The 16,868-nt window shown below is 46.5% G+C and overlaps 1 protein-coding gene across 2 annotated transcripts in view; it reads left to right on the forward strand.

Moving 5' to 3' along the window:
* Positions 1 to 16,538: 16,538 nt before the first annotated feature.
* The window catches only part of MED13L (mediator complex subunit 13L), a 302,766-nt gene continuing 302,436 nt past the window's right edge, over positions 16,539 to 16,868 (forward strand). For both annotated transcript variants that reach the window (XM_081802120.1, XM_081802121.1), the window contains exon 1: positions 16,539 to 16,753. In XM_081802120.1, the coding sequence (XP_081658246.1) occupies positions 16,682 to 16,753 (72 nt within the window). In that variant the 5' untranslated portion in view covers positions 16,539 to 16,681. The remainder of the gene's footprint in view (positions 16,754 to 16,868) is intronic.

The raw sequence follows: 16,868 nt of genomic DNA on the forward strand, positions 1-16,868 counted from the left end.
GGATATGCCATAATCTGCATGTATTTAAACTGTACAATTTGATACACTTTGGCATATGTATACACCCCTGAAACTGTCGCCACAATCAAGATCATGAATATATGATCACTCCCAAAGGTTTCCTCGTCCCCCTTCATCATCTGCTTTCCTGCCCTAGGCAACTGCTGATCTGCTTTCTGTCTCAATTTTATATAAATGGAAACTTACAGAAGTCTAGCTTCTTTCACTCAGCATAATTAATTTTAGATTCATCCCAGTTGTCCATCAATACTTCATTCCTTTTTATTGCTGAGTAGTATTCTATTGCATGGATATACCAGTTTGTTGTTTCCTCCCTCCCCCCTCCCTTCTTCCTTCCTTCCTTCCTTCCTTCCTTCCTTCCTTCCTTTCCTTCCATTTATCTATCATCTATCTATCTATCACCGACCTGTCGTTCATCTATCTATTCACTTCTTTAGAAGTCAACCAATTTGTAAAGATGTAATCATGGCATTTATATTTAATTGCAAAAGCATTTATATCAACCTACATGCCTGCCTATAGGGAGGGATTAAATAAAGTTCTGTATACCCACACCATGAAACACTGTACCACCATTAAAAAGGATCAGGTCATTCTACACAACATCAAACCACTCCTGGCCATATGGTGGCCGTCTCAATGTTGTGGCACCTTTCAAAGAATCGTTAAGTCCCTAATCCCCATGGCATTAGGAAATAACTGACCTCTTAATTGAAGTCTCTTTCAGAAATCCTTCAGATCTGAAGGTTTCCTCATGAATCTCAGCAGCTACCTTCCCAATACTTCCCCTCGCTTCCTCCAGACCTCAGCCCAGCCCACTTCTCTGGGTTATCGCTTGTCTCCAGGCATTCCTTCCTTCTTAGTCCCTCTCCCTCACATTTTGGCCCACTCTGTTCTACCCCAGGAGGCTTCAGGTCCTCCCTGATGCAAATCAAGATACTCACTCTTAGCGTGTTCCTGTCCTTGATGAGCCCAACAAAAGGTCTAGGGAATAAGCAGGCAAAGATTGAATCCTCTTTAGAAGAAAGAATAAGGGGAACGGGTGCTGATGCTTAATACTTTGGGGGGTGGGGAAGGGCAGAGGGAGAGGGAAAGAGAGAGAATCTTAAGCAGGCTCCATGCCCAGCACAGAGCCGCACTCGGGGCTCGATCTCACAACCCTGAGATCATGACCTGAGCCAAAATCAAGAGTTGGATACTTAACCGACTGAGCCACCCAGGCACCTCTTTAGTAATATTTTTTATCCCTGATATATATGTATGTATATACTTGACATGGGAAAATGGCTATGACCATTGCTGAGTGCAAAGAACAAGTGACAAAATACTCATCACGTTTGTAATAACTCATCTAATTTGTTTCTTCTAAGTAGATTATGAAGTCCCTAAGCTCAGAGACTATAACTGTATTTTGTCCCTTGTATCTCCAATGCATGGTAGGTATCCTTTAAATATATTGTTTTTACTCTTAATTAGATACTTACCAACATGTTAGTAGTGGATATCACTGAGTGATGGGATCATACATATTTTCACTTGCTCATTGGTATTCATCTGTATTGTTTGAATTTTTTATGAAGAGCTGTGTTTCTTTTCCTTTCCCCTTTCTCTCTTATTTTATTTGTTTACTTATTTGGTATTATTTTTATAATCAGATAAAGCAATAAAGGTTTAAAAAAATTTTAATGTAAATGGAATGGTGAGAATTTGAAGCATTTCCTCTGGTAAGGAGGGGGACTTTTGGTACCCATTAAATGATATCCTGATAACGCTGTGGTGGAAAAACCCAATTCAGACATCATGGAATCAAACCAATCCCTCAAGTTAGCAGGCCCTTGGTATTTAATTGGCACACACAGCCACACCATTGAGCCTTTCTGCAGCCTCCCTGACAGATTGGTAGCTAGTCTGCTTGGGTTCCTCCCATTGGTTCTCATTGGCTCCCTCATCCTAAGAGCCCCCAAATACAGAATCTAGCTGGTTTTCTGTGATTGCTGGGAGGGCTGTGTCATTCTTGATTCATGGCTAACCTTCTAATGTGCCCTGCTGCAGTTCTTGATTGGGTCGAGAGAAAAACCATTCCTAGCACCAGGCTAGCATGGCCAAAGTGTCACTTCTTCCTGTTTCTTTGCTTTGCTACTTCTTTCTATCTATCCATCCATCTATTTATCCATCTACCTACCTACCTATCCATCTGTCTATCCGTTCAGCTACTCATCCACCTACCTATCTATCCATCCATCCATCCACCCACCTTCCCCCCATATCTATCTAATCTTCTATCGTCTATTAATCTATTTCTTTATTTATGATATTTTCCTCCTTTTTCTTTGACCATACTTTATCTGTCCATTGATATCAGTGAGGCCAACAGATGTTAATGTCCTTCTATAGCTGGAAGAAGACACAGATGACTTTAATAGTGTGACCATCTACTAAGAACCTATTGGTTACCAGACACGGTGTAAAGAAATCAGAAAGTGCTTAGCACATGGCCTGACACAGATAAGTGCCATGGAAAAAAAACATTATTTTGAGTTCTTTCCTTTGTTAGTGGTTGTAATTACTGATCATTGCTACTGCTTCAGTAAAACTTCATTCATTCATGACAACTGGTATGAAGGGCAGGTTAAGAGATCTGTCTGCATTAAAGGAACTGTTTAGAATCTTTAAACAAAATGAACCTTTATTTCTTTGGAGTACGGAGAAGAATTTGGCAAAGAAAGGGTTCCTAAGTAGTATTACTTCCTGTCTGCTCCAATCAATATTTAAAACTCATCTGGATTCCATAGGAATTTATTTGGCTAAGAGCGAGGTGCTAAAAGCCTTAGAACAGTTTATTCTTTTAAAGACATGAAATATTTCTTGCACAATCTTCTTTATGGTCATTCCGGTAAACTTGCCGTCACAGGTAGACCAAAGGTAAACTGCAGCTCAGGCCAGGTTGAATTATAACAAATTCCGTTATTAGCACAGTTCAAATTAATGAAATTTTCCTTTGCTTTGGTTTCAAAAGAGGCTCAAAGCCACTTAGTAACTTGAGACCTCTTGTGAACTCATTACTAGAATAGTTTTTAAAACACAGTTTGGTCTTTGGTTACCATAGGAAATTGCAAAGGCCCAATGACTGTGTTCCATTTTGGATCCAAGTTTTATGTCGGGCAATTCATTTAAGCTTTGATGATTTTTTAATTTAAAAAATTCCATACCAATACTAAAAAAAAAAAAAAAAGAACTATTAGCACACAGTGAACACATGAAAGGAATACTGACCAGTCGAGTTTATTGTCTGAGTTCTGTCAAAAAAAAGATGAAAGTAAACAAAACTTCCAAACTTTACAGTATTTATCTTCAAGCTCATAGTAGCCACAGATGCAAAAGTTTGTCCTTGTGTTTCACGTCTGGCAACCTCCTAAATTAAGTTGGATTTGTCCCAAGGACCAAATAAGAAAATTAATTCATGAACTAGGGCCCTCCAGAATGTTTTTTCCTTTCATTTGGTTTAGTCACTTTTATAGTCCTTTCTTTCTTCGAAGTAATTTGGGTTTGATTGCTTCTTTGTGAAATTCTAATGTCAAGACTGTGTCTAATTTCTGTTTTATGAAGAAATCTGGAAACTATACAAAGCAATGAATTGAGATGCAGAGTCAAATAAAATCTGTAATGTGATAACTCTATCAACTCTGCCTGGAAAGATGCTGTATTTCAATTAGATCTTGAGACATGTTCTTACATAAACTGACAGCATCGGATTGACAGTGTTCATCTTCCCAGAAAACACAATTTACAAGGACAGAGTGGTGAATTTGGTTCAGTATTCCAAGGATACGTTGGTGGCTTGCCCCACCCCAGCCTGCATCCAGATAGCATTTCACAAACAGGCTCGCTCTTGGCATTAAATAAGAATCAAAAGCATATTAAAAATTCCCACCAAAAAAAAAGGGGGGGGCATTTACAATTTTAAGTCATAATAATACTACTTAACATTTAAACAGTACTTTACATCTTCAAAGCACTCCATAAACATCGGTTCCAATTCTCCAGGCTTGTAGTAGTCTTTGATGTGGAGAAGAGCTCTGTGCACAGTGGCAGAGATAAAGCTGCATCCAGAAGAACTGGGCCCAATTAGCTAATTGTAACACTTTCATTTCTTCCTTGTTCAGTTTCATTTTTTCCCAGCTACCTTTTTTTGTTCTCTAATTTAGAGTCCTCGCAGGGTCACCTACGCGGGTCTGGCGGTAGTATCCAGGCTCGCATCCAAACCCAGCCCCGAGACCAGTGCGGCATCCTCTACCGCAACTCACAGTGAAATAGAAAAACCGGGACCAAACGTATGACAAGTAGATTTACTCTGTTCTCAGAGAGTTCGCCTTTTCCATTTTTTAATGGAGTGAAATATCCTTTTGTTTATACGACGATAGGAAGGACTCTGTTTTTTAGATAGTTAGGTTTTACTCTTGATTTTTCTTTTTTTGGTTCTTTCTTAGCCAAACAAGAAGTCCGCAGTCCTGTGTCAGTGTCCACCGTTCTTTCTGGAGACCGGGTCCATGAATGAGATCCAAACATCAGGGCAGCCCTGGTTTTGCGGATCCTAAGACCTGGAGCAGGGTGGATTTAACATTGATCCCAACTAAGTGCAGGGGAGGCTGTGGTGAGGCAGGAAATCTCCTGAAGCAGGTCATTTCCTCCACTCCACTCTTGGTGGAAGTATAAATTGGTATCACCTTTTGCAGTATCTGTGGAAGTTGTGATCTTTTGTCTCCTTTGACTAAGCAATTGTACTTCCAGAAATTTGTTTTAATGGGAAATTCACACAAGTTCGCGAAAGAATATGCAGGTCCACTGATGCACATAGTAGTGGAAATCCGGAGAGTATCAGGGGCCCACGATAAGGGAATGGTGGAGAAAAGAGACAGGCCAGACAGCGTAATACATGATGATGCCGCTCTCGGGCTAATGACATGGATCTATGTGTCCTCACATGGAGGGAGGTCTGTTGGGCTCATTCATTCGACACCCATTTCTTGAACACCTACTATGTGCCGGGGCACTGTTCTGGGCAGAGGATGCAATAGTGAACAAAGGAGACAATACCTTTGCCCTCATAGAGCTTATGTTCTGATGGAAAAGTTTTTCACAAACCAATAAATACATATCATCAGGTAATAACATATTTGTGAGGTTAAAAAAAAAAAAGCAAGGTGTGTGGAAAAGTCACTTTGGAAAACACTTTGGCAGTTTCTTATAAAGCTAAATATGTGTTTCCCATATGGCCCAGCCATCCCACTCCTGGGATTTTACCCAAGAGAAATGAAAACTTATATTCACACCAAAACTTGTATGTGAATGTTTCTAGTGGCTGGATTTGTAATCACCCCAAACTGGAAACAACCCAGACATCCTTCAACTAATGAATGGATAAACAGACTGCAGTATATCCATACAATGAAATATTATACAATAATCAAAAGGAAGGAACCACAGATTCACGCCACAATGTGGAGGAAACTCAGATGCATTATTACGAAATGTGAAAGAAATGAAAGAAATCAGACGCAAAAGGCTATGTACTCTATAATACCATGTGTGGGACCTTCTGGAAAAGGAGAAGTATGGGGACAAGGGAACAGATTAATCTTTGCCAGGAGCCAACCCTGAAGGAAGGGGTTTATTACAAGGGGCACGAGAGAATTTGGAAGGCTGATGGAATTGTTCTAAATTTTTGTTGTGGCTATGCTTACACAATTGTATATGATATAACCTATTGTCAAAACTCAAAGAACTCTACACTGAAAACAATGAATTTGATGATATGCAAACTGTACCTCAATCAACCTGATTAAAGAAAAAAATCTAGGTGCAAAAGCTATATATGGATTGATCCCAATCAGTATAAGTAAGCAATGTTAGAATATGCTTGGGAAAAAAATTCTAGATAAATATCCAGTATGCCGCATTGTTAACAGTAAGTTGTCTGGGTTGGAGAAAGGTGTGTGTGTGGGGGGGGGAGTTTCATTTTCTAAATTACGCATTCCTTTGATGTTTGAATACTTTATAGGGCACGTGTTACTTTCAAAATTAGAGGGAAAATCGAATTATGATACAAAATACAGTCCTCTGTGCTGGCCAGGCTGCTGGGGAGAGGCACAGAACTCACCGAGACACTCGGGCTCTATGGTGAGCCCTGAATTCTGGCTCTGGGAGACAGCTGTCTACTCATGCCGTAGCAGATGTTTGTTTTCTCTTTCCTTCCTCCTCCAGATGAGGAAGTGCTGCTGACCCCTCTAGGCTGCTGCTGGGGGAACCTGCCTTCCAGGTCCCACAGGACAGACTTTTCTGGATGGGGCAGAATGAGGCTCAGAGCTGACATGGGCCTTGATCCTCCTGCCAAGGAGAAGAGCTGCCTGTGGCCCATGGTGGTTTAATGCCTCTGATTGTAAAAGTCCATGTTTATGGACACTTGCGCTGTGCCAGGCACTGGCCAGGGATTTACTACTTAGCATTATTTTGTGATTCCTTCATTTAACGAATATTCGACCAATGCCAACAATGTTCTAGGCCATGGGGATCCTGTAGTGAACAAACAGGGAAAGAGAAAACCAACCCTGTCCTCATGGGGCTTATATGCTAAATGGGGAAGGGGAAACAGGAAAATGTGTGAAAACAAATATATGTCAGGGGATTTTTTTTTTCTTTTTTAAGTAAACTCTACGCGTGGGGCCCAACGTGGGGCTCAAACTCACGACCGTGAGATCAAGACCTGAGCTGGGCACCTGGGTGGCTCAGTCAGTTAAGCATCTGCCTTCGGCTCAGGTCATGATCCCAGCGTCCTGGGATTGAGCCCTACGTCCGGCTCCCTGCTCAGCCAGGAGTCTGCTTCTCCCTCTCCTCCCTGCTTGCGCGCTCTCTCTCTCAAGTAAATACATAAATAAATAAAATCTTTAAAAGACCTGAGCCGAGATCAAGAATTGGACACTTAACTGGCTGAGCCACCCGGGCACCCCTATGTCAGGGGGTTTTGGATGCTAAGAGACCACTATAGTGAGAAATGCATATGGTTTAGGTGCAGGGGTCCCAAGAAGGCCTTTCACTATGGGGATATCTGACCCAACGAGAGAGTCCCTGAGGCTGGGTGTGTGACCAGAACCACAGGGTGGTCACGAGCCTGCAGCTAGGTGTGCATGGAGGATGCCGGCAGAGAGCAAGAAGCCAGGTCCTGCAAAGTGTTTGGCTTTGATTTTGAGTGAGATTGCAGCTACAGGAGGGCTTAGGACAGAGGTGTGATGTGAGTTGGCTTAGGTTTGACCAGGACCCCTCCGACTGCTGTGCAGAAAAGAGGGCAGAGTGGGCTGGGGCAAAGAGAGTGACAGCAACGACGAGGACAGTGGCTCAGGCTTGGGTGGTGGCCCATTCTGGATATTTCCATGTCATCCTTCACTTACCCCTTCTGCAAAATGGGACAATAATAGTATCTCCCTCATTGGGCTGTCAGGAGGATGAAAAATGAGCACGGTGTAGGGGCACTGGGTGGCACAGTTGGTTAAGCATCTGACTCTTGGTTTTGGCTCAGGTCGTGATCTCGGGGTCCTGAGATGGAGCCCCGTGTCAGGCTCGTGCTAAGCGTGGAGACTGCTTCAGTTTCTCTCTTCCTCTCCCTCTGCCCTTCCTGCTCGTGCTCTCTCTCTCTCTCTCTCAAATAAATAAATAAATCTTTAAAACAACATTTAAAAAAAATAAAAATGAGCATGGTATAAATTACCTGGTCCAATGCCTGGCACATGGGAAGAGCTTGATAAATATGTCCAGGCTTGTTGTTATTATTACCTGCCTCCCTGTGAGACCAGTATAATTATGCTCATGCTATGGATGAGAGGACTGAGTCTCAGAGGTGTGAGACCACTTGTGCAAGAGCAGACGGCTGGTAAGTGGCAGAGCTATATTGTTCTAGGCCCCCCGGGGATACTGGTGGGGGGTGCTGAACTGGCCAGTGAAGAACACGGGAAGCTCAGAACAAGGGACAGAGGGTGTCTGAAAGCATGGGGTGGGGGGGCTCTGTAGCCTATCCCAGTACAGGAGGAGGTAGTGACTGAGGTTCAAATCTTGCCTTGCATTTCCAAGCTGTGTGACCTCAGGCAAGTCACTTCACCTCTCTGAGCCTCAATTGTCTCATCTGTAAAATGGGGGCTGAGGCAAGACCCACCTCAAAAGATAGCTGTGATGATTAGATGCCTGGCATAAAAGGAGGTCAATAAACACACTCAGAAAACAGCTCTCTCCCCAAAAGGTGGTATGGGAAGGAGATGGGTAACCAAGGATGTGGCCTCCTTTGGATTGCACCACACAACTGTGGTAGGAGATAGGAGAAGAAAGCCTTTCTTCTGTTGGGATTTTGAGGAGTGACTGATTAGATTATAATGAGCAGGCTCATCGGGGAGCGCATGCTATGTAAACAGTGACCTCTTCATAAAACCACAAACAGAAAACAATGCAAAATGTGCTTTGAGTTTATTGCATGGTTAACGTGAAATAAAGTCTGCTTGTTGGAAAATCATTTTAAAGGTCTATTATTATTATTATTATTTTGAGCGAGGGGAATATTTACCGAGATATTTTTGGTAGAATAAAGAAGGGGCTTCTATGTTCAGTAACCGTTGTGAAATGCCGGTAGCAAATCCCCATAACACAACTCGCTAACATTTACAGAGGCTGTTGTGATTAAGTGGGAACCAAGCTACCGAAAAATCTACAACAAGAAGTCAGCAAAGTAAGATCAAGAGACTATAAAGTAAACAATATATAGAGAATGAAATGTAATTTATTTCCTTGGGGAAGCGATCTGTACCAACAGCAGCAACAGTTTGACTGTAGACGTACTCTATTTCCAGCCACGATAGACGATTGCAGTCAGCACATTTGAAAATTGAGAAATTGTGTACGCAATTTAAAAAACCAATTGATTACAACCCACCAGCGTCCTAAGAAGTGGGAAGCCCATTTTAAAAAGGAAAAACTGAGACTCGGGCAGGAGAGATGAGTTGCTTGCTTCATCCTTGCTGAGAACCCACAACCCAGGCAACTGGAGAAACACAGTGAGCCCGTTACTGGGGCAAAGTGGAGACAAAGAATGACTCAAGTTTCGTGTGCGGCTTTTTTTTTTCTTTGCCTCCAATTTGTTGTCCGAGAAGAACTGTGCTCTTTCCAAGGGTTGCTTCGAATAAAATGATTTGTTGCAGAAAGCAAGATCTGGCCCCAGAATAGGGAGCCAGCCAGCAGGGAGACGGCCACCCGTGCTTGGGAGCAGGCTCAGGACTTCCAAGTGCCACAAAGTTTGGAAGGATGGGGTATGGTCCCTGGAGACCGGTGGCTCTTGTCTCATGTGCCAGGACCTGGCCGTCGTCAGTTCTCAGAAAGCAGTGTTGCACAGGTGGGGTGGCCAGATTAGTTGCTTTCTCACTCAGACCTTGGCTGGAGTCCCTGATGTAGGGCACTGGTGAAAAGACATTTGTCCTCCTTACAAAACCCCTAGACGCTTGGGTCTGGCCCGGAGCACAGAGAACAGAGAGGGTGAAATGTTGCTGGCAGAATTGCCAGGGAACATGGCACCGCCCTTCCAGAGCCCAGCCTGGTCCTGGGCCACCTGAGGAGCCTGCTTCTTTTGTGAATGTCCACTGCACACTGGCACACTCCTGGAGAGGAAGAGTTCTAGAATCCACCTGGAGAACGTTCTCTTCTCTTCACAATGATTTTGTTCATCCTAAAACCGGGGTTGGTGTTTGTATATCGAGGCTGTTCGGATTTCAAAAGTGTGTTTTTTTTTTTTTTTTTAAGATTTTATTTCTTTATTTGAGAGAGAAATAGAGAGAGAGAGAGAGAGTTCAAGCAGGGGGAGGGGCAGAGGGAAAAGCAGACTCCCTGCTGAGCGGGAAGCCCGACGTGGGGCCCGATCCCAGAACCCTGGGATCATGACCTGAGCCGAAGGCAGATGCTTCACCGACTGAGCCACCCAGGCGTCCCTAAGCTCATTGGAATTTTTAACAACAACTCAAATCATTGCTTAAATGATCCCTTTGGTGGTGTTTCTTGGTGTTGTCTTCTCCCACATTTCACAAAAGGAGCTCTGGACCTGAAGAATCACCTGGGAGCTCTGGGTCTTTATAACAGTAGCAGACATTCACTGAGCACCTATCTGTGTCCAGCAGGTACGCACCGCTTTGTGCGCCAGCGCTGGTCGGATGCTGACAATGGCCGTGCGAAGCAGACACGAGTGTGACCCTGCTTTAGGGATGAGGAAGCTGAGGCACAGAGAGGTTAAATCACAGCCCCGGAGGTCAAGAGGGTCAGGGACAGAGCTGGGATTTGAACCAGGTTTTGTTCAACTATGAGGTCCTTGGCCTAACTCACCCCTCCCACCGTGCTCCGAGCCAGCGACAGCTGCAGTTTCTTTCACTTTATCCTCTGCACTGTCTTAGGGGAGAGGCTGGAACAATTAGGAAATCCTTGGTGGTTATGAGCAAAGCTGTTGTTGCCCAAGGCAGCTCAGCTTGATTGGTATAAGACCATTCTCGCAGAGGGAACTTAAAACATCAACTTAAAAATTGAATTATCAAAGCAAAGGAATGAAAAGGATAGGCCTGCCACGTGGAAGTGTCCAGAAAAATCTTTATGGAATGATGCCATGCACTGCCTTATCCACACCAGGTGACAGTGACCAAAGACTGGTTATTTGTCATTTGCCAAGCCCCTTACTGGTCTCCCTGGGCCAGACTGGATTTAGTTCTTTTTCCTTTGAAGCTGCTGACTTAGGAGCAAACACTCGAGAGGAAATGTGAGCGGCCGAGACACGGAGGAGAAGAGCTACCTCTCTAGAGTTCGGGAAAAGCAAATTCAAATAACAATGGCACCATTTTTCACCGTCAGGTTGGCAAAAACTGAAAAAGGTGGGCAATGTCCAAATGCTGGCAAGATGGGGAGGAAGTGGACACTCTTTACGTCTTGCTTGAGGGAGTGTGCATTGCCACAATCTTTGGGGAAAGTCTTCCGGCCGTATTTATTAACAATAAAAGTACACATTTATTAACAATAAAAAAGCAATCCCATTTTGGAGACTTTATTCTACAGAAATAAAAGTGTCAGTGCCTAAGGATATATGGATGAAGATATTTGCTCTGCACTTATTTAGAGGAAGAAATAACTGGAAACCACCTGAATGTTCAGGAATAGGGGAGTAATTGGATAAATTATGGCACAGGTGTGCTATGAAACATTATACAACTAATAAAAGAATGAGTGAGGGGCGCCTGGGTGGCTCAGTCGTTAAGCGTCTGCCTTCGGCTCAAGTCATTGTCCCAGGGTCCTGGGATCGAGCCCCGCATCGGGCTCCGTACTCCGCAGGAAGCCTGCTTCTCCCTCTCCCACTCCCGCTGCTTATGTTCCCTCTCTCGCTGTATTTCTCTCTGTCAAATAAATAAAATCTTTAAAAAACAAATAAATAAATAAAAGAATGAGTGAGATCTAGATATATAGGCCTAGAGGTATATTTGTGATAAATTGGTAAGCGAAAAAAGCAGATTGCAAAGTAATACATGTGACAATCCCATTTTCATAAAAAATTTTTAAAAAGTCCCTTAGAAATATGTGTTTAAACTGTATTATTTGGTATGGGCGTGGAGGGAAGCCAATCAGGATTCATAACAGTTTGGTAACTTTGATCATCCCAGTGGGGTTGAGAGAAGAGTATTCCCTTTTTCTTGGTAAACTCAAGTATTGTTGGACTTGCTCCAGCTAGCATTCTGGTGCTTCTGTTATTTACAATAAAATAAATCCAGTAAAGCTCAGGTGCTGCTCTCCTTTGTACAAGGATGGACAAGTGACTATAATTGTGATAATTTATTGATCATTGCCTATGGGGCCATGCACGGTGTTGAGAACTTTCTCTGTGTGATCACCCTGGGAGTCAATGCACAAGAAGAAATGGGGGTCACGGGGGTTAAATGACCTGCTCAAGGCTGCACAGCTCGTGCACGACAGAGCGGGGATTGGAACCCAGGTGTGTGTTACTCTGAAGCAACATTCTTAACTCCTACAGAATGCTCCCACCCTGCAGCTGTGGCAGCTTCCTGTGGTCTTTCTAATATAATAGATGGTTCCTCCTCTGGTCATATTTTTGCTTCCATTTTCTCTCTGCCATTACATTTGATAACCCCGAAAGGGAACTAACCTGTCATTCTCAGAATAAGACCTGAGACTTGTGTAGAGCGGAACATCTGGTTCCTGCCTGGGCCACAGGCATTGTCACAAACGGGGAAACTAAGTCATGAGAATGCTTCTGATGAGCTCCCCACGGAGGGAACTGGGCTTAGCAGTTCAGTGCGGGAGTGCCTTGTTGCTGCTGCCTCATTGTAGGTTGGTAGGTTTTGTTTTGTTTTCATCTTATCTCGGGCTTGCCATCAACTCTCACTGCTTTCTCTATGAAGGAAGAACTCCCGCGGATCTTTTATCAGCCTTCTCAGCTGTGTGGAGAGTCAGAGTTTCCTTGCTAGAAATGACCTGAGGGATCACCTGGCTTGCTCTTTTCACACATGAGGAAACTGAGTCCCAGAGAGGTGGAGTGGCTTGTCTAAGATAACAGGGCTGCTCAGTGGTGCATCTGAGACTAGAACCCGGCTCCCCTGGGTTCTCATTCTGGGCATTCTCATGCACGGCACTTTTGGCCTTCTCCCTTCCACTCTGGGGCCTTGGCTTTGATAGCCAAGAAAATCTCAGATGAAGTTTTTCTCCTTTGTCTTGTGTTGTTTATTTGCTTTTAAATTTACTTTTATGGTGCCACTGATTATTCTGTTTTCCACTTGATTGATTGGTGTTGTTTCTAACTTATTGCACTGAATAGGTAATACACATTTAGTTAAAAAAAAAAAAAAAAGAGGGGCGCTTGGATGGCTCAGTCCGTTAAGTGTCTGCCTTCAGCTCAGGTCATGATCCCAGGGTCCTGGGATGGAGTCCTGAATCAGGCTTCCTGCTCTGCAGGGAGCCTGCTTCTCCTTCTGCCTCTCCCTCTCTCTCTGTCTCTCATGAATAAATAATTAAAATCTTAAAAAAAAAAAAAAAGAAAATGTAAGCAGTACAGTGAACAGGAATTCCTCTCCCCATCCTAACTCCTCTTCCTTAGAGGCAACTGCTGTTACTATTATCTCATGGAAACTTCCAGGGATATCTCAATAATCTATTTTAAAAATTATTTATTTATTTACTTATTTATTTTATTTTATTTTGAAGTAATGTATACACCCTGCGTGGGGCTTGAACTCACAACCCAGAGATGGAGAGTCGCACACTCTTCTGACTGAGCCAGCCAGGGGCCACAATAATCTATTTCTGAGATTATATTAGCACACATAGTGTGTTAATGGCTGCATGGGATTACATTATATTGGTCACTACTCCCCAAATGAGGGATATGTAGATTGCTTCCAGTTTTTGCCTTGCCAACAGTACTATAGTTCACATCCTTGCACTATAGGTCTTTAAATATCTGTGCAAGTATCTCTGTAGGATGAACTCCTAGAATTTGAGTCAAAGTGTATGTACATTATAAATTTTGACATTCTCCAAACTGACGCCAAAGCTGCAGTACTAATTTATATTCCCAGTGACAGTGTTAGAGTTCTGCTTCCCTCCACATTTGCCTAAGCTTGTAAAATATTGTCAATACTGTTTTTAATTTCTGTTTTTCTTATGATGAGTGATGTAGTCCACTTGGACTGCTACAGCAAATTACCATAGACTGGGTGGCTTATGCAACAAAAATTTCTCACGGCTCTGGAGGCTGGGAAGTCCAAGATCAAGGGGCCGGCAGATTTGGTTCCTGGTGAAAACACTCTTCCTCGTTATGTCTTCACATGGCAGAGATAGATACAGAAAGAGAGAGGGAGCAATCTCTCTCATGTTTTTTTTATAAGGGCACTAACCCTATCACGAGGGCTTCATCCTCATGACCTAATTACCTGTCAAAGGCTCCGTCTTCCAAATACCATCACATGGGGGATTAGGGTTTCAACATACGAAGTTTAGTTCAGTCCATAGCAACGATGTGCATAGTCTGAACATCTTTTTACATATTTAAAAGCCGTATGTCTTTCCTATTCTCTAAATTGTGCATGTCCTTTGCTCATTTTTCTATTAGGTTGCTCTGGAAGACTTTTTAAAATGTTAAATCTACATTTGATGAAGAATGAGAATTTGGTGACCGAGTGTGTAGTAGGATGAAGGCCTCCTGGGATGGAAATACACCTGGATGGGATGGACAATCTCACTGTCTGACCACTCAGGCCCAAGTCACACCATGCATGCTGATAAAATGCTTTGGCTTTCTTTTTTGTTTTCTAAACATTTCATCAAGAGTATCTTAATAGAAATGCACAACACTGGCCTGAGGTCAGTGGGTCGGCAATTAGGATCTCTTTTTGACAGATTAGAAAATGAGGTTCAGAGAATTAAACTATGTTGGTCGAGGTAACACAACTGGGGGTGCCAAAGCCCATGGCAGGCATCGGCTCACAGAGCCTTCAGCATTCAGGCTTGGTCTGTGGAGGCAGATAGACAAGGGTTTGAGTGGCTCACTAACTGGAGATCTTAGAGATGTCACTGCACTTCTGAGCCTGGACTTATTACAGTCTAAGGATAATAATAGTATCTTCCTTAGGTGGTTGTTCTGAGGATTATATGAAATAATGTATGTACATCCATTTTGTCAGTGGGTTATAACGTAATGCCGGCCATGGTAATAATACACATTGTAACATCCTGCTCATGGCTTTGGCTTTAGCATTTTTGTGGTAGGTCCAAAGCTCAATTCCCCTAAGACTTCTCTCTTCTATTACACGCCATCTTTGCCCTGTCTTCTACTCTTCCTTCCCTTTAGTCCAATCCACCTGAAACAGCTGGCTCTGCCATGTTTGGGGGCTTGTTAGTGAAGAAGTTGTTCTCCTCCCCACCTTTTCAGGGAGCAAACGCCTTGAGGGTTGGGAGAGGGCCTCCTCTTCAGACTGGCACTCCTCTGGACTCTCAGACCATTTGCTCTCAGGAAGTGTTTGTGACTGAATGAGTGAGGGAGGGTCTGCTCCCAACACAGTCCTAGTACAGTGCCTGGCAGTTACATTCCGGCACATGGCAAGAGGTCAGGAAACGTTTACGCATTGAATAAATACACACAGTGCCTAGGAGTAAGGGCTCAAAAGGCACTTCTGGATTCGTTGCATAGCGCCTGGTACACAGAAAGCGCTAAGTGGCAGCCGTGGATATCCCTGGGCGAGGCTTCTAAAACCCAGTGCAAGAGCTTGGCTTCACTGTGCATGGGTGCAGGGGTTCGAATTCTGCCGCCTCTTCTTCCCAGCTGGGCGACCTCGGGCAAGTGACTTAATCTCTTCGACTTAATCTCTTTGTGCTTCAGTTTTCTTATCTGCAAAACGCCGACGACAGAGTGCGACCACGCCAAGGCACTCCCCGGAGCACCGGGACCGGCAGTCGTGCCCACAGCAGAGCCCCGCCACGCCAGCCGACCTGCGGGGCCGGGGGCACACGCCGTGGGGGTGTCCGAGCCCTCCGCCGCGGCCGCCACGGGCGTTCCCGGGGCCTGCGGTCGCGCCCCGCCGAGATCTGTGCCCCCGAGGGGGCGGGGCACGGCGCCCACGCGGGGGCAGCCCACGGCAGCCCCGGGTCGGCCGGCCGCCGCCCGCTGGGGAGTCGCGCCGTCGGTACTTCTTTCTCTCTCTCTAGCTCTCCCTCCCTCTCCCGGCCGGAGGCTCCAGCCGCGCTCGGCTCAGCAGCGCCGCCCGCGAGCCGCCCGCGAGCCGTCGCCGCCGCCGCTGCCGCCGCCGCCGCCGCGGCTGCCGCTCCGGGCCCCTCCCCCGCCCGCCCCTCGCCCCCCCGCGCGGCCGGCGCCCGTCACGTGACACGACGCCAGCCAATGGCGGGCCGAGCCGCGGTCGGCGGCCGCCATTGCTGTCAGAGCGAGCAAGCCCGGGGAGGGAGGAGAAGCGAGGCTGACTGGGGAGGAGGGGGGGGTGGGGGAGGAAGAGGAAGGAGGGGACGTCGCTCGGCTGCCGGGGTCGCCCGCTGGCTTCGTCCGCACCCCCCCCTTCGCGAGTTCGCGCTCCGCGGCGGCGGCGGCTCCGAGGCGGCGGCGGCGGCTCCGGGGCTCGCCTCCCCTCACGCGCCGGCGGGGGCCGAGGGGGAGTCGGTGGCTGGAGATAAACAAGGCGGCGGCGGCGGCGGCGGCGGCTGAGGAACAGGGAAGGCGGAGGCGGTGGCCGGCCCGCAGCGCCGGCCCGGGAGGCAGCGGCGGCCCTGAGAGGCGGGGAGGGCGCCGGGCCGCGCGGACAGCGCCCCCCGCCGCCGCCGGAGCCGCGGGAGCCGCCGCCGCCGCCCGAGCAGGAAGGAGTCGCGCGGCCGCCGCGAACCCCCCCGCCGGCCCGGGCCCGCCGCCCCCGGCGCGGCGTCGCCGCGGCGCCTCCCGCCCGCCCGCCGGCCCTCGCGCCCTCCCCCGGCAGCGGCGGCGGCCCGGCCGCCCCGCGCTCCCCGGCGAGGCGCCGCCGCCCGGCCCGGCCTCGCCTCGGACGCCTCGCTCCGACATGCCCCGCTCTGGCGGCCGGGCTCGCGGAGGATCATGACTGCGGCAGCGAACTGGGTGGCGAACGGGGCGAGCCTGGAGGATTGTCACTCCAACCTCTTCTCGCTGGTGAGTAGCCGGGCTGCGGGGAGGGGGGCTGAGTCGGGGGGGGGTCCCGGGCCTCCGCCGCCGACCAACTTTCTCCTCCCGCCGCCGGGACTTCGCCCCTCCCTCGCCTCTCCCC

The sequence above is a fragment of the Leptonychotes weddellii genome, chromosome 13 (genome assembly GCF_054177405.1).
Source record: "Leptonychotes weddellii isolate Sample4059 chromosome 13, ASM5417740v2, whole genome shotgun sequence".
In the NCBI taxonomy this organism is placed as follows: Eukaryota; Metazoa; Chordata; class Mammalia; order Carnivora; family Phocidae; genus Leptonychotes; species Leptonychotes weddellii.